At 30.8% G+C, this 22,494-nt stretch overlaps 1 protein-coding gene across 1 annotated transcript; it reads right to left on the reverse strand.

Annotated features, from left to right (window-relative positions):
* Positions 1-8,423: 8,423 nt before the first annotated feature.
* LOC130965721 (uncharacterized) lies at positions 8,424-9,516 on the reverse strand. The gene is made up of 2 exons (XM_057890480.1): positions 8,584-9,516; positions 8,424-8,483 (listed from the first exon to the last, which is right to left on the reverse strand). Exons 1-2 carry the CDS (start codon positions 9,514-9,516, stop codon positions 8,424-8,426), a joined length of 993 nt encoding a protein of 330 aa, XP_057746463.1.
* Positions 9,517-22,494: the final 12,978 nt, after the last annotated feature.

Here is a 22,494-nt window from a genome sequence, read left to right on the forward strand (position 1 = left end):
AATTTTTGTTGGTGTTGAGTCTACTTAATTAAATTTGGATGACAATAATGCTTGAATGTGTAACATATATGATATATATGAGTATTGATTATAACAACTAAATTTATAAAATTTACATAATCCATAAAAAGATTTTAATAGTTGGCTAAAGTAGTGAATCACCGTAACTGAATTTGTTTTTAAAAGAATGAATAAAGTATAGAATGTGAGATAACATCTTTTTATTATTATTGGATTAGATAATCTTGTTTGGGTTAATTAAAAACTTTATTACTTTTATTTTGAGTTGAAGTAGTTGATGAATTTAATACTACCTATAATCCTCACTTTCCTTCATATATCACCATTTTGCAACGAAAATTCTATTATATATTATAACACAGCTCAACTGAATTGTAGATCTACATTTTTATAAAATATATATTGTCTCCTTCTCCAATTAATGTGAGACTTTACATGTATTCACACGAAGATATCCTTACACATAAAGCTAGAATATTATGTTCATAAATGCTCTATTTAACTCTTACAAACTGAATTTGCCTTCTACTTTGGAATATACCAAAGGTGTAGAACATCCTCCTCTCCATTGTTCAATGATTTTGGCCATATCTCGCATATTATGCAAATCGTGATTAGTTGGCAGTTAGGATCAACGCATTAACTTCTTAAATAATCATGTTTATGAACAAGACAAACCTTTTTTTTTTTTAGTTATAAAGATTATCTGAGTAATGTGTTTGCTATACGAATTAACTATTTAATACAAACAACAACAACAAAGTCTTGTCTCACTAAGTGGGGTCGGCTATATGAATCAAACGACACTATTGTGCTCTGTCATGTATCATGTTTACAGAAAGACTGTTTACATGTAGATCTCGTTTGACCACCTCATTAATAGTCTTCTAAAAAATATTAAAAAATATTAACTATTTAATAATAATAATAATAATACTTTAATTTTAATTTATTTAAACATAAAATATTTTATTCATTAATTCAATCATATATATTCTTTTAAAAAATTATTCATCCAATTAATATAAAAATATTATTTTTATTGATGTGTTATTATATATATATATATATATATATATATATATATATATATTAAAATTAAATTTTAATAATAATAAACTAATTTAATTTCGTTACATATATCATATAACCTATATTATTATTCTGTATAAGACTAAAAAAATATCTTTCTTTCTCTTCAACATATCTTCTGCTGTAGGATTGTAGGAATGACAGGGATAAGATGAGATATTTGCCCTGCTTTTTATTTTTGCCTTAAATTTTTTTTTTTCATTTTCGTTCATCTTTTTTGTCGTGAAAAAATAGTGTTCTTTATTTCTATTTTTTACAGGATCTCATTTTTATAGGAATTTTATTTTTTATGTCTCTGATAATTTTAATTAATCATTAATTTTGTTAGGAATAGAGTTATAAGTATTTATCCTATATAAAAACAACAAAATTTTATATAAAAAGTCTAAACGATAGGACAGTGACTTCTTTCGAAATGACGCAATGAAAAACGTCACGGTAAACCAGAACATAAAATAGTGGACAAGATGGAGACACGACAACGAAAAGGAGAATGGATAGACGGCAGAGTTGCAAAAAGGAGAACGAATCCCACCCTCAAAGAGGAGAAAGAACGGCGCAAACAGAGAGAACAACGTGGTGAGAATGATGGCTCGGTGAGGAGGTAATTGCAGAGAAGTTGGATGGATTATAGACAGCGCTAAGAATCTCTAGATTGAAAAAAGGTTATGCAAATGAGGAATAGGAACTCTCTCTCTCTCTCTCTCTCTCTCTCTCTCTCTCTCTCTCTCTCTCTCTCTCTCTCTCTCTCTCTCTCTCTCTCTCTCTCTCTCTCTCTCTCTCTCTCTCTCTCTCTCTCTCTCTCTCTCTCTCTCTCTCTCTCTCTCTCTCTCTCTCTCTCTCTCTCTCTCTCTCTCTCTCTCTCTCTCTCTCTCTCTCTCATTAACAACCTAACCAAATAATCTATTACTTTATATAAATATAATTCTAAACTTTTCTAGTGACGACACCTAAGCAGATAAACTCTCAAACTCAACGTATGAGCGCTACGTCAGCAAAAAGTCTTCATATTTGTATTAATATATATATATATATATATATGATAATTAAGTAAATTTATGAATTTCGGGGATTAACAGAGACGGGACAGGAATCCCCGTTCGAATCTCCACGTCTGCCTCGAAAAAATTTTATCCCCCATCTCTATTCCTATGAAAAAATTTTTCACAATCAGATCCCCATTTAAAACGGTTTCTGCAGAGATCTCCACAGCTCAGAAAATTTTGTCATCCCAATCTGCTGGCAATAGTGATGACAATTGATTAATCTCTTTAGCCACCTCAATTTTTTTTAGGTAAAGTACTAAATTAGTCCCTACATTTGGACGTAATCTTGTTTTGACCCTTAAGGTTTAAAGTGTCCTATTTGAATCCAAAAAAGTTTCATTTAGCTTCAATATAGTCCTACTGTGAGGTCAAAGTTAAATAATTAACGGAATGTCCTACATGACAACAGTACAAGAACAAGGTCGATAATCTGAAAAATAAGTATAAGCTCCAAAGGCACAAAATCAACCGTGAATACATCAATACATTTATTTATCATTTTTCTTAGTTCTATAGAAAATAATTCATTTAAATTATAAGAAAAATGATAAATAAATGTATTGATACATTCACGATTGATTTTGTGCTTCTGGAGTTTGTACTTGTTCTCCAGATTATCGACCTTATTCTTGTACTGCTGTCATATGGGACATTCCGTTAATTATTTAAGTTTGATCTCACAGTAGGACTACATTGAAACTAAATGAACTATTTTTAGATTCAAATAAGACACTTTAAACTCTAAGGACCAAAATAGAATTTCACCCAAACATAAAGGATCAATTTAATAATTTATCCTTTTTTATGTTTAAATGTTTTTTCTCGACTTTTTATTTTTAATATTGTGGTTTAATTGGTGTTTTCTAACCATGTAAATATTTAGTTTTATTTTCTTTTTGTATAGATATTACAAATTTTAAAATTAGATTTATAATTTTTAATTTGTATCACAAAACTAGCTCACCAATTTATTTATGGCTCATTAATTTTCATATGACAAAGTAACGTGTGTAACTCAACGTTATGATGGTTTGAGGAGGTAATACAGTAATGTGACGGCGTTAGTTAGCTGAACAGGGACTAGAAATCGGACTGTCCGATTTTTTTTGTTGGAGAAGGGGGTGCACAAATCGGACGGTCCGATTTGTGAGTGAGGAAAAAAATCTAGCATAGTAATCGGACCGTCCGATTACACGAGGCTGAGATATTTTTGGTTTAGGGAACTTAAATCGGATGGTCCGATTTGATGCATGTTTAAATTTTTGAATTTTAAGGTTATCAAAATCGGACGGTCCGATTTCAGAGCGTAATAAAATTTAACTGTTAGCATGCGGTCGGACCGTCTGATTTATGGTTTTATATATACCTCAACATTACCCGAAGTCTCCATTTTTTGTTAGTCTCTCTTCTGAAACCCCTTTAGTTCTTTCTTCTTCTTCTTCATTGTTTCGGCACCAGCTTTCATTCTTCTTCTTCATTGTTTTGGCACCAGCTTTCATGTTTATTGTTTGAAGATCCTATTTGCAACAAGTTTGAGAGTGTTTCCTATGAGTATATCATAATGGATGATAGAGTATTGTTAAAGATTTATTATCATGTGGGCAGATTTTATTACAAACAGCTGAAGGTGTAAAATTTGTGTGTGAAAATCCATTGGATATTGTTATTCCATTTACGTTGTCGTTTGAAGAATTAAAAGGTGTAATTTGTGAGAAGATGGATTCTCAAATATGTAGGAGAATATCGTGCATTTTGTACAGGAACCCAGTATCTGTATTTGGTGGGTTTGTTCAGTTTCAAACCAAATATGTAACAGATGAAGCGAGCATGCAAGATATGTTTTCAGTGTACTTGGAAACTCACTCACAGATATCATTCATCGAGCTGTATATTGAGTTTGAGCAGTCGGATTATGACTCGTATAATTAACAATGTGTAACTCTGGCCGATTAACATCTTTTGTTCTTCGTCTCCTTGGCATTGTTTAACTTGATCCCCCTCCTTCAATTTTTTTGCTACTGCTGGAGCTTCAATGGAAGAAAAAAAATGAGTTTTGAAAGAGATAGAAGGGTCTGAGAGTGAGAGAGGAACGAAGTGGGGCACTGAATAGGATACAAGCTGGGGTTTTACTCGAATGTGAGAAGGGGTCCACTAGCTGGTTGGTGCATGCGCGACGCGTGGCAACGGTACGCAAATCGGACGGTCCGATTTGTTTACCATCCACGCCAGTAATCGGACCGTCCGATTACATGCCCCTTAAATCGGACCGTCCGATTTCACCTAGCAGCCCCCACACCCATGTAATGCACGCCAGACCCCAATAATCCTAGAATACACCAAAACTAGCCTTATATTAAAATTAAAAATGTGTTTATTTATCACTTAAACAAAATTTCAACCCACATAAACTTAAAGCTAAGATTTTTTCATAATCCCACATTGAACCCTAAATTTTGTTTTTAAGATAAAATTAAGCCTCTAATTTATACATGCTGAAAACATTTTAAATTTTCATAACTAACAAAATTAGCCCTATTTTTCTTCTTTTCAGTTTTCACACTACACGAACCCTTGTAAAATGTAAATTTTGTGCTTTATAATTTATATATATTAACACCTTAATAACGAAGGTAAGCCACGTGAATAATGATTGAATGATCATAAATTGAGCAAGGAACTTTCTATTATTATATGATTATTCAACAGTGCAACTGCTGTAGACCCTGTTTGCATTTATATCCCTAGCTTGCTTGTCACATCATCAAGAAAAAAGAGTGCATATACATTCTCTTTCTCTTTTTAAAAAATTAAAAGAAATATATTGAAGTATTATCTTGAAAATAGGCGGATGTTCAGAAATCAGAACTCAGAAGCACAGGGTATTCGGTATATTTCGGAAGAAATTTGATATAAATTATTGTTGGGTGAAACACGAGACAAGTCGCTAGTTGGTGAGAATTAAATCCCTAATTAAAGTAACGTGTTTGTTTGAATAACGAATTTGTTCGGTACTGTAGGTTACGTGAAAATGGATCCTCTCCAGTTTTTTCAACACTTGATAAAATACAGTGTAATTTTTCACCTTTAATTTTAATAGTGGGACCATAAATAAATAAGAGAAAGAGAGTAATGAATGGTTAAATTAAACACACCATCCAGTTTTTTATTCATTGGAGAGGATCCACTCCCAGATTACGTTTACCCTCGTTATTTTGTCCGATATTTTATAATTAAAAAACTTTAATTTTTAAATTTTAAAATATATAAAATAATCTTAAATATTTATTTTATTAAATAATATAATTTTTTATTAGTGACTAATAGTAATTTTCGTTGGCCAATAAACTATAGCTCAAATAGTATAGTATCTCCATACTTACCGAAAAGATCACGAATTTGAATCTCGTTATCTTCAATAAAAAAACGGTAACTCCTGTTGACACAAAATTTAATGAGTAAACTACCATTTGTACCCATGAAAATTGAAAACGCTGACAAATCTACCCACAAGAGAAGGAAACTACCAAATGTAACCATCAATCATGAGTTCCGTGGGACGAAACTTACCAATCCATATTCCGGCGTTGACTCCGTTAGTAACACTCCCTACGTGGCACTTCACGGCGTGACATGGCTTGAGAGGCTGCACACGTAGATTGCTGACATGTCTGACTGTTATAATGTACCCTCAACCCCAAAATTTCCCAAATTCAAACCTTCTTTCATCCAAAGCACGAACCCTAGATTCACAAGAATCTTCGAAATTATACCAATGTCGAGGCGAAGACTCTTTACTCCACCTTCGAATGGCAGCGGTAGTGTGTCTGGAAGCTCAATTTCAAAACAGGTGCATGATAGGAAGTTCAATGGCAGATGTTTCTGTGGGTTGGGGGTGACGCTGTTACAATCGGAGACGGCGATGAATCTTGGGAGGTAGTTTGTCCGTTGTCCCAATTGAAAGGTAACCCGTTGTACACCCTGTTTTGTGGGAGTTGAATGTGTATTTGATTTTAGGTTTTTTGCCATGGGTAGAACTCGGATTGCAACTTCTTTGCATGCGTAGACGAAATCAAAGGGTAGTGGGAGGGTTTGAGGAGAGCACTGTCGGAAAAAAGATGCAGAAAGATGTTGATGAGGCTGAGGCTGAAGTGAAGATTCTCACCAGATTAGGGAGCTTTGAAGCTGAATTTAGCAAAATTAGGTTTTGGCTTCTGATGATATCAATGGCTATGGTTTGTAATGTTGTGTGCATTGTGTATCTGATTCTTAGGAGGGTTTGATCCTTATTAGTTGTTAGTGTAAGATCATGACAAAAATACCCATGATTGATTCTGAATCCGTCATTTGTGCACACATGGTATCCAATTAATGTCAGATGTAGTCTTATAAGTTATGTAATTTGCACAAATTATTTGGTACTAATTGCAATTTTTGTTTATTTTCTGGTCCAAAATAACATGAAAGACAGGCATAATATCCTGATAAGTATGTACTAACTGGCTTACAGAAATGTTCAAGATACTGCTAAGAGTTATCAACTGCGACTATGCTCCCATACCATAAATCAAAACATAAAAACAAAATAAGGCATAGTATGTGACATGTCCAACAATTGTACGATAAACTGCCATCAGGATTACAAAAAAACATAACTTATAAACTCTTGTTTCACGGATTTGGAGTGGAATTGCTGCTTCTGCTTGACCCCTCTTTCAAGTGTGCAATTGTTGATCCCTTTTTGGCTAGTGGACGAAAGGCTAGCTGCGGCCACCTCCTTGAGGTTGATACTCTAACTGTGGGAGTTGGCATGAACTCTATGAACCTTGAAGTAGTACCCTGGGAGGTAGCTTGCATAGTTTGAGGTGTCACAGTGGGTGGCACATCAGAGGCTGGGGTGATGGACTAGTAGTAGTTGGTGTTGTTGGGCTGACAATAGGCGGAGGAGGTCGTGGTTGCTGACTAGTTGGTGGTGGTCTCCTCACATTCTTCTTCTTCTTTGATGGCCTTTTTGCGGTGGGTGGCCTAATTGAAGGAGACATGATTGGATTAGGAATGGGTTGACGAACTGGGGTGATCTTCTGTTCAGATAGAAACGTATGAGTGACATAATGAAATAAAACTTGTAAAATAGGATTGCAAAATAAATCAGTAGAGTTACAGGCGGGGGCTGAGTTGCTGCTGCTTCAGCTGCTTCAACAGCTTCAAGAGTTTCCTCTCAGAACATCTCCTCTAGTCTTGCCGCCTCCTCTTCATCATCCGCAGCAGGTGGGTGTTGACTTGCACTTTGTCCCCCAGCACTCCCAGCCATTGCCTCCTTCTTCTTGGAACAGCTGCGATTGTTATGTCCAGTCTGCAGTAACATATGGCATGAAAAAAAATGTGGAGCATGAATTCATAAGTAATGTAACATATGAAGTATGATTTACCTTTAGGCAATACTTGCAGGTGATGGGGCCATACTTTCTGGGGGCCCTATGTGGATTTGGAGTGGGTTCCTTTGGGGCGTCGTTCTTTTCGTCTCTTTTCAACTTTGGCCTCCCAATCTGCTTCTTGTATACTGGTGGCAGTACAGGTGGTAGGTCAACATGCTGCCAGTATTATTGACTTGGAACAAGCTGGATGACGAACTGGTATGTGCTGTTATATGCCCCCATGAAAAGCCAGTTGTGTGCATGTTCCTCTGGTCGCCTATTTTGGTATGCTAGGACAGCACATGCATGCCTGCATGGCAAGCCAGTCAGTTGCCAAAATCTGCAACTGCAAGTCCTCTTTCCTATGTCCACAATAACCTTATGTGGCAAGCACTGAACTTCATACACATTTCCAGGATCATCTCCAGTGGGAAATGGCCGCCACTTATTGCTCTCCTTTTTCTCTTTTTCCAGCCTACTCTGCTGCACCGGAGTGATGACTCCGTTATATCCCACCAATGCCTTTTTGTTTCTAGCAATTATGCTCATCATGTAAACCCTCACCTCTTCCAGCATAGTTATAATAGGCTTCCCTCTCATCATGTAATTGTCAGACTTTGGGTATTTGCTAAAACCAGACCTACTCCATTGACTTGGAGGGATCCTGTTCAGATACTCCCAAGCATGGGGATTAACCCGTTTGATCCGATTCAGTACAACATTAAACTCTTGGGAGGTTGTGGCCTTGGCACACCTCCACATTGCCATCTTTAACTCTGTATCACCCCACTATTTTCTGAAGTTCTGCCATATGTGCATAGCACAATATCTATGATGAGCTCCTGGGTTTACTTCACGCATAGCAAGGATGAGGCCCTGGTGGGGAAAAGTAAAGCAAGTATATGATTATCCCCTATGAAGGACAATATTTATGACAGCAGTAACTATTTAAAGAACATTGTAAATCACTAATTATAGAGACAAACACGAACAGTAAGAATTGAGACCATTACCTTCTGCATGTCTGACATGAAGTTGATTCCATTGATAGCTGCGTCCCCTAAGTCTTCTTGGAGAAGTTCGAGAAAACACTTCCAACTATCCTTGCATTCGCACTCCACCACAACATAGGATATAGGATATATGTGGTTATTGGCATCGTGGCCGATCGCAGTCATCAACTGCCCAGGGTAGTATCCCTTTAGAAAAGTACCATCTAACCCGATAAAAGGCCTGCAGCCAACCGAAAAGCACTTCTTACACCCTTCCAAGCATATGTAAATCCTTTTGAATTTATGCTCAGTCCCTTCGACATAATCAGTGCTAATCCTTACGGTGGAGCCAGGGTTGGTCTTCATTATTTCTTTAGCATAGTCCCGAAGAAGTGCATACTGAGCTATTTCTGATCCTTCTATTAGTTCTTTCGCCTTTACCATTGCACGGTATATCTTTCTCTCATTCACAATCACATCAAACTCCTTCTTGAAAAAATCATGTGCCTGCCTTTGAGTCATGTTTGGATGGTCACGGATCTTGTCCTCAAACTCCTCTACAACCCATTTTTCATCTGCAGATTTGTTCTTATTAACTTTGCTGCAGGTATGTTCATTGACAAAAGTCTTCACCTGGAAGCTTAATGGAAACGACCGTTTTGCACAATATATCTGCCATGGACAATCCTCATCATAACATATGGCCTTGCACCTAGTTGAATCCACTCTTGAAAAGAATATGCTTCGCCCTATGTTGATGTTGAACTTCTTAACTGCCTTCTTGAAATGCTCTAGATTCTCAAACTCCATGCCAAGCTCCAACCTTACCTCCTTTACTGGAGCATCTGGATTAGCTTGAGGAAATGCTGCTTGCTGACTGTCTTCATCATCACTTGCAACAGAATCCAGCTCTTCAGACTCGTAACAATGCATCCCTGCACTTGCCTCAGACATATCTTCACCCTCCACAGGTATAAATATTGAAGGATGCTTGTTTGGATCCTGGTTAGGTATGAAGGTTTGCCTTGATGGAGGAGGCCTGACTGTTGATCGTCTCTTTCACTTCTTTGGACTACCACCACCCACATCTGGGTTTATAAACGGTTCGGGTTGTGAACTGCTAGGTTGACTTCCTTCCCAGAGTGTTTCATTCTCATTTTGAATGCTCTACTCCTGAAACTCTGGTTCATTGCAAGATTGTGGGATGTATTGTGTGAAAACCTCATTAGATTCTGCAGGCCCTTTATCAACTGTGGGAGCCACTGACTCCGCAGAAACTGGATTTCGGTATCCAGTTTCTTCACTTCCAACTGACACATATGGTGGTTGAGGGTCTGGAGGAGTCTTGTCCAACGGCTCATGTGGAGGCAAATTGGGTTCGGTGGGTGTATTTGGTGTCTGAATGATCCTTAGTGGCTCTTCAAAGGTTACTTTTGGTGACTGTGTGGGGACATTTGGTTGGTCACTGCCTACTTTTGGTTGTTGTGTGTCTGTTGTGGTAGGATGGACATCTTTGTCCACCGCATCATCCTCTGTTTGGGTATCCGGTCTAGGCATACCTCCTTCAATCTCACTAAATTTCACCATTCTCTTTCCCTTCTTCTTTGGGGTTGGGGGTCTCCTAACACACAGTTTGGTTCTGTGCTTGACTAGGGTCTTAGTAACATTTAAAATCTCAAGATCTGGTTCAGGTTCATTGTTTTCTTCTGCGAACTCAGGAAGGTTAACTGGATGCTCAGTGAACACCTCAACTCTCCTCCCATTAGCAATGGCTACTTCGTACATAGTCACCACATCCATGTCAAGTCTAAGCAACCTCAACCCACTATCCAACTTCTTCCCAGGTTTAAGCCAGTAAAGCTCGCTCACATCAGTGTACCCTATATTCTTTACTAAGTCATTCATGAAGAACCTATTTAAGGTATCGACATTCATTCGTTCAATCTCTGTTTTCTCACCCCAACGTATGCTAGTCTTCCATCATCACCCTTTTCAAATTTTCCTCTGTGACTAATGACTACCATAATATAGATAGTTGCCATCTGCAAACAGACACATTCTAATTCACAACCAAATCTAGCAAATACAAACACACCCTAATGAAAATCCCGTTCCCACAACCATGCACCGAAAACAAGAAAACTATGACATAGAGATCAACTGTTACTACTTACCTATGGATGACACCACGCAACTCCACCCATTGAAACGATCCACACCAACAAGCACCCTCTCTTCAATACGGAGATTATCGTCGGCCCGGGAGGTTTTCTTTGAGTGTAGAAGATAAACAGTTTCTTCCTAGGGCTCTACCCTTTGTTTTCTGAAACGCGCGAAGATGGAAAATCTTTGCTAACTATTCATTTCTAATTTCCCTTTTTTTCAAAAAAATTCAAAATCCAATTATTTTTTTAACTAATTGTAATTATAATATCCACGTGTGCAGCCCCCCAAGTCATGTCACGCCGTGAAGTGCCACGTAAGGAGTGTTACTAACGGAGTCAACGCCAAAATATGGATTGGTTAGTTTCGTCATACGGAACTCATCATTGATGATTACATTTGGTAGTTTCCTTCTCTTGTGGGTAGATTTGTCAGCGTTTTCAACTTCCATAGGTAGAAATAGTAGTTTACTCAAATTTAATCTCACACACATGATTATAAAGAGTTCACATGTACAAACTAGACAAATCAATCTCTAAACAATTCCAAAAAAAAAAATAGTCTATTTATCTTAAATTTAATTATTTACTAGTATTTTTACCCGTAATAACATTACGGGAATATACATTTTTTAAAATTATAGTCTACTTTGTTCTAACAGTATAGATTACGTATGGCACAAAAGATTTATAAAATTAAACTATTTTTATAAAAAAAAGTCATAGATTAACAAAAGTCTCTGACTAAGAAGATCAAGGTATCTATAGATAAAAAATCAAATAATAAGATTTTTAGTTATTATTTTTATATGAAAATGTCTAATTTTTTATTAACAATTAATTTTAATATTTGTTATCTAAAAATTTGAAACAATTTAACGTGTATACTTTTATATTTAATTAGGTGTTAAGTCTGTTGTACAAATATAAATAATTAATTTTTATACTTGTTATTTAAAAATAATATTTTTTCTCTCTATGTATATAAAAATATAATTAGATATTAGCATAAAAAAACTATATTGATAGTTATAAAATTAATTTAAAATTAATTTTTTTTAAACAATTGAATTTTGATTCTAATTTTTAATTATAACATTAGTATACTCTCCAAATTATATGTGATAAATATTTAAAAGAAGAGAGATGAAAATATAGATTAGAAAGATAAGTGGTGAATATTTAAAACTAAAAAAATATGTATATAATAATAATAATAATTTTTATTTGAATTATATTATTTTGTTAATCTTGTTTTCTGTAGAACAAAAAGGTAGAAAAAATAGAGAATGAAAGAAAAGAGAGAGAAAGATAAAGATGAAAAATGAGAGTGAGAGTGAGAGTTTGTTAAGTTTGGAAGAAAAAATTTTATTTTAATTGTAATAAAAAAATATCGGATTAGATATTTTGATTTGTCAAAATTACTAATATAAAATATAAATTATATATAGAGTAAAAATGGTAGAGAGAAATAGAAAAATGGGGAGAGGTAGATGAGAGAATTTAGGGAGTTTATTGATTTTGAAAAAAATTATTTTCGCTCAATTTTAATAAGAGAGTGTCGTGTGATACATTTGATTATTAAATTAGATAGTAATATATGACACATAATATAGGTATATTTCAATTTCAATGTTAATATTTTAATTTTAATTTGAATGCAATTAAAGAATATCATGTTGCACATTTTGATTGTCAAATTAGTAATTAGTCATTGATATTAATAATGATATATAAAATAGATAGAGTGGTTGAAGGAATAAGAGAGATAGAGAAAGAAAGAGGGAGAAGGAGAAAACTCTTTAGTTTTGGAGGTAAAGATTTGATTTCAATTGCAATGAGGGAGTGACATGTGACACATTTTGGTTGATAAATTAGTATGGAGGAGGGGAGAACTCTTTAATTTTGGAGGGAAAGATTTAATTTTAATTGCAATGAGAGAGTGACATGTGGCATATTTTGGTTGTAAAATTAGTATGGAGGAGGAAAAATTCTTTAATTTTGGAGAAAAAAATTTAATTCCAATTATAATGTGAGAATGACATGTGGCATATTTCGGTTTAAAATTAGAAATATATAATAAATATATATGTAAAAATTGTCTATATATTTTAAAAATAAATTATAAATAATTTTTTACATAAATAAACAAAAATGTTTGTGCAAATACTTATGAAGAGATTGGTTTAAGATTTTAAAATTTTTTTAAAAAGTATTTTGAAATCTTTTAAACTCTACAAAGATTATTTTGTACTTCACTCTAGAAATTAATTTATCCCATTTACACACATTTTATATAACAAAAATAAATATTAAAGATTATTTTATATATTTTAAAATTAAAAATATTAAAGTGTTCGATTTTTTTATTTGGCTAATTACTCTTTTTTGTTATTTTGTTCATTCTCAAATGGTCCCACCATGACAAGTTCAAGTAATATTTCATTATTTTAAAATACATAAAAGGCAGAAATTAATTACCAAATGAAAATATAAATAGTATTTTTTTGGTTATTCATTATATATTCTCCATAATAATTATGATAGACTATGGATTAACTTATGGTGAAACGGAGTTTTATGAAAATTTATTGTTAATTTGTTAGTCAATAAATTATCGTATATAAAGTGAGATTCAAATTCTCAACACTTATTTAAAAGAATAAATGAATGAATTAATCATTCGACCAATTTAAACTGATTTAATATAAAAAAATAAGTGAAAATAAGTTTTTTTTAACCAACTTTATCTATAATTCAAGGATTTTGAAGTAAGAGATTGTAATGTTTACCAAAATTTTAAAAATTTAAGTGTGCAGTTGATTTGTATTTTTATTTTTAATATTTTTAATTTTAAAATTTTATAAAAAGATAAAAATAAAATCTTATTTTTATTTTTATTTTTTATTTTTTATATTTTTTTATAAAATTTTAAAAATAAAAAATACTAAAAATAAAAATAAAAAATAAAAATACAAACCAAACATCTTAAGTTTTAATTTCTGCCTATTGCTTTAGATTTTAGTAGCACAGGGGAAATTTCCCCAAAATAAAAATAGTAATATTCTGAGGATCGAATAACAGATTCAGATAAAAGCATCAATAATATGTTATTGATGATGATGGTTGGAAAAATATTCAATCATCAAAACACAAGTGGGTAATAATTAAGATGATACAGTTATTTGCATTTGGTGGGGTAGCTAGACGATCAGTATAATACAGGTGACCATCAGACAATTAATATCCATGACCATCAATCCATCAACCGAATTGAAATAATCAATTAATACCAGGCAATAAGCTATAATTAATTCGGTAATACCAGTAAAATAAAAAATAATTTGTTCAAATAGTTTAAATTTATTTTATTTAATATTTATTTATTATAAAATATATTAAATAAATTGAAAAAGAATGAATTTTGATAAATTTTAGTTAATATATTTTTGTTATTAAATATTTTTTAATTAATTAGTAAAAGAAAAATTAATAAAAATTATTTTTTGAGTTGAACTCTTGAAAACGAACAGCTCACTTATGGGCTAATTTTTTTAATATTAATTAAATATATGTATAATATTTTGTTATAAAAAATTAGGTATTTCTTTTTGATATAACGTTATTTTTTTATTTGATATTAATCAAATAAAAGGTCTGATTTATTCAAATAAAAAAAACAAATTACAAATCGAATGATTTAATTTGTATTTTTAATTTTTTTTAAAATAAAATTTGAAAAGTTCGATTTTAATGTTAAATTTTTTTTAAATTTTTAAAAACACATGTCAGATCATCCAATTTGTAATAATTTATAAAAAAGATTAAATAATACAAAAAATTGGAAACATTAATTTATGTAATTTATACCAAAATAAGGGTAAAAAACTATTATAAGCCAATGCCATTTAGAATTGACGTATATAAGCCAAACTGAAAATCGTTTCAGTAATGCGCCAGATGCTATATTTATATAATTCGAACCAGTATGGTTCGAACTGCATATGATAGTAATTCGAACCTGGGCAGTTCGAATTACCAGTTGATTGTTCTTCATAAATCGAACCAGGTTGGTTCGAACTAAGAATGCACCTAATTCGAACAAGGCTAGTTCGAATTACACACAGCACGCGTTTCCAAGTAATTCAAATTTGATTATTAAAAAATTAATAATTTATTAAAAAAATTTTATTAAAAAATTTATTAAAAAAATTAATAATTAAAAAATTAAAAAAATTATATTTTATTTCATACATTAAAAAAAAGCTAACAAAATATTTAATTACGAGACTTCTTTAAAATATTTGTGATCTATCAATACTCTTTTGTACATTTTTAATAGCTCATGAATATTTTTTAATAAATTTTTTAATAAATTTATTTAAATTATACTGCAAAAAATATTTTATCCTATGCAAAATAATTTAAAAAGAATGGCTTAAAAATGTTAGGAGTACTATAAAAATTTACAATGTTCTAATAACTTAGGTAAATACATGCATGTACTCAAATTTTAAATAAAATACTCTACATAGTCAATAATAATTTAGAAATGAAAGAAATTATTTTATTCTATACAAAAAATTAAAAAATATATTTTATGAGAATAAAATATATTTCATAACATCTTTTAAGCTATTTTTTTTTAAAATGGCTTAAAAGATGTTATAAAATATTTTGTATTAGAATAAAATATATCTTTTAAGTCATTTTCATAATATTTTTTAAGCCATTTTTTAAAAAAATGGCTTAAAAATGGCTTAAAAAACGGCATAAAATTATTTTGTATTAGAATAAAATATATTTTTAAAAAAAATAGCTTAAAAGATGTTATGAAATATATTTTATTCTCCTAACATCCTTTAAGCCATTTTTTTAAAAAATGGCTTAAAAATGACTTAAAAGATGTTATGAAATATTTTGTATTAGAATAAAATATATCTTTTAAGCCATTTTCATAACATCTGTTAAAAAAATGGCTTAAAATATGTTATGAAATATATTTTATTCTCATAAAATATATTTTTTAATTGTTTTGTATGGAATAAAATAGTTTCTTTCATTTCTAAATTATTATTGAATATGTAGAGTATTTTATTTAAAATTTGAGTACATGCATGTATTTATCTAAGTTATTAGAACATTACAAATTTTTATAGTACTCCTAACATTTTTAAGCTATTATTTTTAAATTATTTTGCATAGGATAAAATATTTTTTGCAGTATAATTTAAATAAATTTATTAAAAATATTCATGAACTATTAAAAATGGACAAAAGAGTATTGATAGATCACAAATATTTTAAAGAAGTCTCGTAATTAAATATTTTGTTAGCTTTTTTTTAATGTATGAAATAAAATATATTTTTTTTAATTTTTTAATTATTAATTTTTTTAATAAATTTTTTAATAAATTTTTTTAATAAATTATTAATTTTTTAATAGTCAATATTTGAATTACTTGGAAACGCCTGCTGTGTGTAATTCGAACTAACCTTGTTCGAATTAGGTGCATTCTTAGTTCGAACCAACCTGGTTCGATTTATGAAGAACAATCAACTGGTAATTCGAACTGCCCAGGTTCGAATTACTATCATATGCAATTCGAACCATACTGGTTCGAATTATATAAATATAGCATCTGGCGCATTACTGAAACGATTTTCAGTTTGACTTATATACGTCAATTCTAAATGGCATTGGCTTATAATGATTTTTTACCCCCAAAATAAATCACTTTTCTTTTCACATCATTTTGTGATACATGTCTCTATACAACTCAGAAAAAATAATAAGCGCCACTTATGTCACCTTATTTTAGGTATATGCGTATGAATAAAAAAAGGGAAAAAAATAGACTAAATCACCAAACATATGTAGAAAAGATTGAATCACTAATAAAGTACCTACTGGGAAAAAAAAATAAAGGACAAATTATACGGCACAGAGACTGTTCAGTATAGAGATAGAGATTTCTTTCTTGAAATTAAATAGAATGGCAACACGTACGCTCTATCAGTATGTCAGACTGTGTGTGTTGTTTTTAATGAGTGTCGGAATTGCAGGAGAGAGAAAGTGGAGATGTTTGATTAAAGATCCGCCTAAAAAAATTTAAAATTTTTTTTAAAATTTTTTGTTTATAAAAAATAATAATATTAATATTTAATATTATTTTTAAAATTAAATTATAATTTTTTAAAAAATTATTTAAATATTTATAAAAAAATAAAAAAAAAAATTTTCTAATGATAACATTTTTTTATTATATATTTTTTAAAATAAATATTTTTAAAATTAAAAAATCAAATATAAAATAATTTATTTTAATATAAATACTTATTATTTAAATTTTTTTTAAAAAAGAATTAATTAAATTATTTATCTAAACTGGATGTAAGACTTGCTGAACACCACAATTTTTTTTTGTTTTTGGTATATGAAGTTCTGTTTCTTGAATATTTAGAGCACATATATAGGCTGCTTATGGACTTTTTGGTTGAGATTTTGGACAAGTTGGGAGAGATATTTTTGTTTGGTCTCATTATTTGTGTTTGTGCCAACATAAATGGATAATAAAGAAATATAAAAACAAACTAAATTGGATTGGTCTAGTGGTTACATCACTAGTCCATTTAAGCAAGGTTGGGGGTTTGAATTCCGTCTTGTGCATGCAGCAATCCATTGGCCAGCGACAAATCCTTAAATGGAGCTCAGTTAATTGTCTTTATAATTTTATTAAATTTTTAATTAGATCTTTATGTTTTTTTTTTCTTTTAGTTGGATCTTTGAACTATTTATTTTTTTGAATTAAATTTCTATCATGATAAAAATGTTTGATTTAACGGAATATTCCGTTCCTAAATTAAAGATGCCTTAACTTTTTTGAATTCCTAATTATTACTTCCCTCGATTTTTAAAAAGACAAAATTAGCCCTTTCACTGTCGTTCTCCTTCACTCCCTCTTTCGTCCCTTCGTTGCGCACACCATCGTCAACTGAGCTCAACTCCACCATTGAAACATTGCTTCAAGGTGTCATTTTTCTATTGTTATCACAAACCTTTGAAGGTGTTTCTACTGAAAATTTTCCACTGGAATCGTGCTTCCTCGTACTCTTCTTCACGAAACATGTCATTATGAGCATGTTTGGTTTCCATCGATGCTACTTGCAAGACCGTAGTTTTCTCCGCTTAGAATTTTGAGTTATGTAAATATCGTTCTCTCTGCCAATTGTAATTTTTTCCTCCTAATTGCTATTGGTTCTGTTGTCATTGTTGTGCACTTGAAAATTTTTTTTCCTCTCCTAACTGTTAAGAACTTGTGGAAGAATGAACGAGTGATTGATGAAGCAAAAACCCTCGAGTACAAATTAGAATCGAATAATTTTATATAAATAAGTGAAACCAATTTTCATTTTGAATTGTGTATTATATAGCATAACAATGACGATGGTGTACGATAATGGTGCATCGAGCTCAGGGGTGAAGCAGCAGATCAAATTGGAGAAAGAAAGCGAGTTCAAGATGAGGTTATTTGCTTGACACAAAATATAAGAAGTTTTGTAATTAAAAAAAATATTTTAAAATGTTAAAATTTTTAAGATAATTTTATTTTGTTTTAAAAATTTAATTTTTTAAAATATTATTTGTATTAATTAATTATTTTTTACAAAAATTAAAGATTAAATGATTAACTTTTAAAAATGGTATATATTATTTTATATTTTTTATAAAATTAATATATAATTTTTACTAATAATCAAGTTTTAAATGTTGACTAAAAATTAATTTTTTAAATTAAAAATTTAATTGTTAAACATAAATAAAAATAGTTAAAATTTAAAAATAAAAACAAATGTTAAAAGTAAAAACCTTAATTCTAATCCTTACTAATAAAAAATAATCTAATTTATATACACTCTCCAAACCCTAACCCTAATTCTCGCCATTTTTTCTAATGTAATTTTATTAATCAAGATTTTTATGTAATTTTATTATAATTTAATATTTTGTATGTTAGGGAGAGTTATATAGTTTAATTTAAATAATTTTTATTATGAATAAATTTTGGTTTATTTTATTAATTTAAATTTTTTATTTTTAAAAATTAATCTAAAATAATTAAATTAGTTTTATGAATATTTAGAGTTAAATTAATTAATATTTTTGTGAATTTTATAATTATTTTTTATAATTTAAAATTAAACTTTTGGTAATGAAAAAATATTAAAATAGTAAATAATTTAAATTAAATAATTGATATTTCGGATTTAAATTGTACTTTATAAAGTATAATCAATATGTTTATTTTATAATTTAAATTAAAAATAATTATTAAAACTGAATAATATGTTAATAAATTGTATTTTTAAATATTTTTAATGAAGTGCATTTGATTTTAAAATTATTATTCCACCATTTAATTTTATCAAAATATCTATTTTATCCATTTTTTTTTATAAAAACCTAACCCTAAATTTCCAAATCAAAAACCTTAATTTTCAATTACAATTCCTAACCTTAACCCCCTCCCCTTTCCCCTTTAACCTAACACATACACAACATAGAAAACAGAAAGGAAAGAGAGAGGGCTCCAAGGAGAGCTGCGCCAGGAGAAGGAAGAGAGGAGAATCGGGGATGTCGCCAACGGAAAAGGGGATTGCTGCCACCGTTGCCGTCGAGGGGGAGAGAGTTGCTGTCGCGTTTGTTGCATCATCGCCATCGTGGAGCCGCGAAGAGGCCATCACCGGTGCGAGCTCGCGGAGGGAGAGAGAAACCCGCGAATTTGCTGCTGATTCGCCGTTGGTGCGAGGAACAGAAGACGCAACAGGGGTTTGAGGCGGCGCCGTTAGCGTCACAGTCACCGTCGTTCCGTTCTGTCACTACCACCATTGACGCTCGCCGGAGAAGGAGCCACTGTTGGAAGAAATCATTGCCGCTATGTGTAGAGAGAAGAGAAGCGCGAGAATCAGAGGTAAGAAAGGGAAACAACGCCGTTGTTGCTACTGTGTCACTGTCAGAGCTCCTCGCTGCCGCTCTGATTGTCGGAAGTCGCCGCTAAAGCTGCTGTCGCCCTATTGCCCTGTTCTTTTTAATTTCTGGCTGATCCACTGCTACTACCATTGCAAACTATTCAGTTGATGCTGCTACCGTAACAATTCCGCCTCCGATTTCTCCTAATTGCGACATTGAGGTAGGGAATTTATTTTAAAATTAATCGTTTTAACTTATAAATACCAATGAAGTTGAGTAAGTAACTGCAAATAATTTATAAATATTTTGTGTGATTAATTGATAAAAATAAGCTTGGTTTGAGTTTGTAAAATTGTGATTAGTTTGGTATTGAGATGATGCTCTCGTGTTTCAATTAGTTTATTGAGTTTTGATTAGATTGTTGGATTCGTAGCTAATGTAAAATTGTGATGATGTTCTGTTGTAAAATTGTGTAAAATCGTTGTATAATTGGTTTCTTGATCTTTTGAGAATGTTGAAATTCTGATTTTTGACTAATTATGTTGTGTCAGGTATGTTAAAAATTGTAATATTATTGAGTTTGAATTTTGGCTGTGATTGTGATGGAATTTTGGCTGTGAAAGTAAATGGTAATTGATTTCAGCATTAGTATAATGATAATTTAATGGTTTGATTAGTTTGTTGTTTATGACTGTGTTATGATGAATGGTTGAATAAATTGATTTGATTACTTCTGAATTATTAAAGAATAGTTGTTTGATTGTTAGTCTGATTTCACATTCCCAAACTAAACTTATTCAATTTTTCATATTCCTTGATGTTATCTTAGACATTTTTTGCCCTTTTGTTGGATATAGAGAAGTGAGACTTGTGAGCAAAGAATCCAAATATGTAAGTATACTGTTTGTAATATTATTAGCTTCTCCAATTTTGAGTGTGTAAATATTAGTTGAAATTCCCTGTGACTTCTTTTACGTTGAAATGCATGTTCATTGTAGCATTGTAGAGATCCTCAGCTTGTGCAGCAACTGCAATGAGTGCCATGCAAGGTAGTATTTACTGTTTATCAATAAATAATTATACAAAAGAAAGTTCTGCATTTGTTCATATAAATCATCTAACTGAATCATTTAAGTATGCGATAACTTAGATGAAGGTCGTCAAATTGGAGGATACATTAACTTGTTTGGTAGATACAATGAACTGAATTTATTTATTGAAATTTTTAGCTGAATTTTGCTTGTGTAATAGATGTGCTTAAGAAAAACTTGAAGAGCAACGAACATGGCAAGAGGAAGAATTAGCTCGAGTGAAAGCTCAACAAACCATTGTGAACTCTTTCATAGTGTGCTTTGACAATGAAAAAAATTTGACAATTAAAGGTACTCCTAAAATTGTTTATGGTTTTAATACATATTCATAGATGATTCATATATTATTAGTATAGTTTATTTTGTATATTGATCTATTTATTACATTTTACTTGTGTCATTGTTGATAAATGGCATATGTCCTATTATTTGGTTTAATAAATTTGGTTGTGTATTGGCTGAGAAATAAATAATGAATTGGTTGTTATTGATGGAACCGTAGACGGTGAAAATATCCAAGTTTTAGGGGAAGTTCTGCCGAAATTTTTCTAAACATTTTGGATAAAAGTTCATGGAAAAAATTATACTTGGTGTTATATCTTATTTCTAATTTTTTGTTTCGGTTTTTCTTATTTACAAGATTGCTAAAATGGTGACAACATGCTACCTTAAGGACTCAAGATTATTTTGATTCATAGAGACACTAATCTATGTTAGACTTTTAACTTTTGGTTGAACAACTTTTAGAACTAATCAATGTACTCACTAATGTTATTTTGTTTTAAAACAATTTTAGTTAAATAAAGCATGTTTAAATCATATATGTTTTTACATATTATATAAATGTTGACTTGCTCAATAAAGTAGTTAATATATCAGTTAATTAAAAAAATAATTTAGTAAATTATGCATGCAATTTGTATTAATATTTGTTACAAAATAAATATTTTGCTTTTGTAACTAAAGAAAAAAAATGTTACAAAATCAAGTTACATTTTGTAATAAAATTTTATGATAGGAAAAAATATATTATTACCAAAAATATTTTGAAGATAAAAATTTGTTATCACTTTTGTAACGAATTTTTGGTTTTTGTATCAGAAAAATTTGTTACAAAATATTACATTGAATTATAACAGTTCCATTTTTTATTACAAAAGCTTTTTATAACGGGACATACTGCAGCGGCCCATTTTTTGTTACAAATTCCTTTTGTTTCAAAATTCTAATTTTTTGTAACAATTTTTTGTTACATATATTACTTTTTCTTGTAGTGTTAGGAAGAATATGACTCTTTATGAGTTTGATTGTAGACTTCAATGGTCAGTTATGTTAATGTTCATGCTATATTAGAAGCCAGAAGAACTCGTGCTAAAGCTTCACTCTCTAGTGATTCTAAATCTTCTCGGGTGTGATTTTGTCACCCATTTTCATGATGAAACTATTATTTTTGTTTATAAATCATGCTGAACAAATTATGGAAAGTCATGAAAAGGCTTTTTTTTGTTTGTTAGTGTATGTGAGTGTGAATTTTATTAATAGGCTTAGGTTGTTATTCAGGAACCTAGGGTGGTGGTTGTAGGACTTACTGATTCTGGAGAGAGTACATATTGAATGTCAATAATTTGTAAAGAGTAACTAATGGGTATAATGATAAATTTACTCTTGTTTAATATTTTTTGTAACGTTTACTATCAAGTGGGACCTA

Source organism: Arachis stenosperma, chromosome 3, assembly GCF_014773155.1.
Source record: "Arachis stenosperma cultivar V10309 chromosome 3, arast.V10309.gnm1.PFL2, whole genome shotgun sequence".
NCBI lineage: Eukaryota > Viridiplantae > Streptophyta > Magnoliopsida > Fabales > Fabaceae > Arachis > Arachis stenosperma.

What these genes read in the sequence shown, in the direction of transcription:
- LOC130965721 (XM_057890480.1), bottom strand. Translation starts at nt 9,516, where the DNA reads ATGTCTGAGGCAAGTGCAGGGATGCATTGTTACGAGTCTGAAGAGCTG. An exon ending in TCATGTCAGACATGCAGAAG is followed by an intron (nt 8,484 to 8,583) that starts GTAATGGTCTCA and finishes TGTCCTTCATAG; the next exon opens with GGGATAATCATATACTTGCT.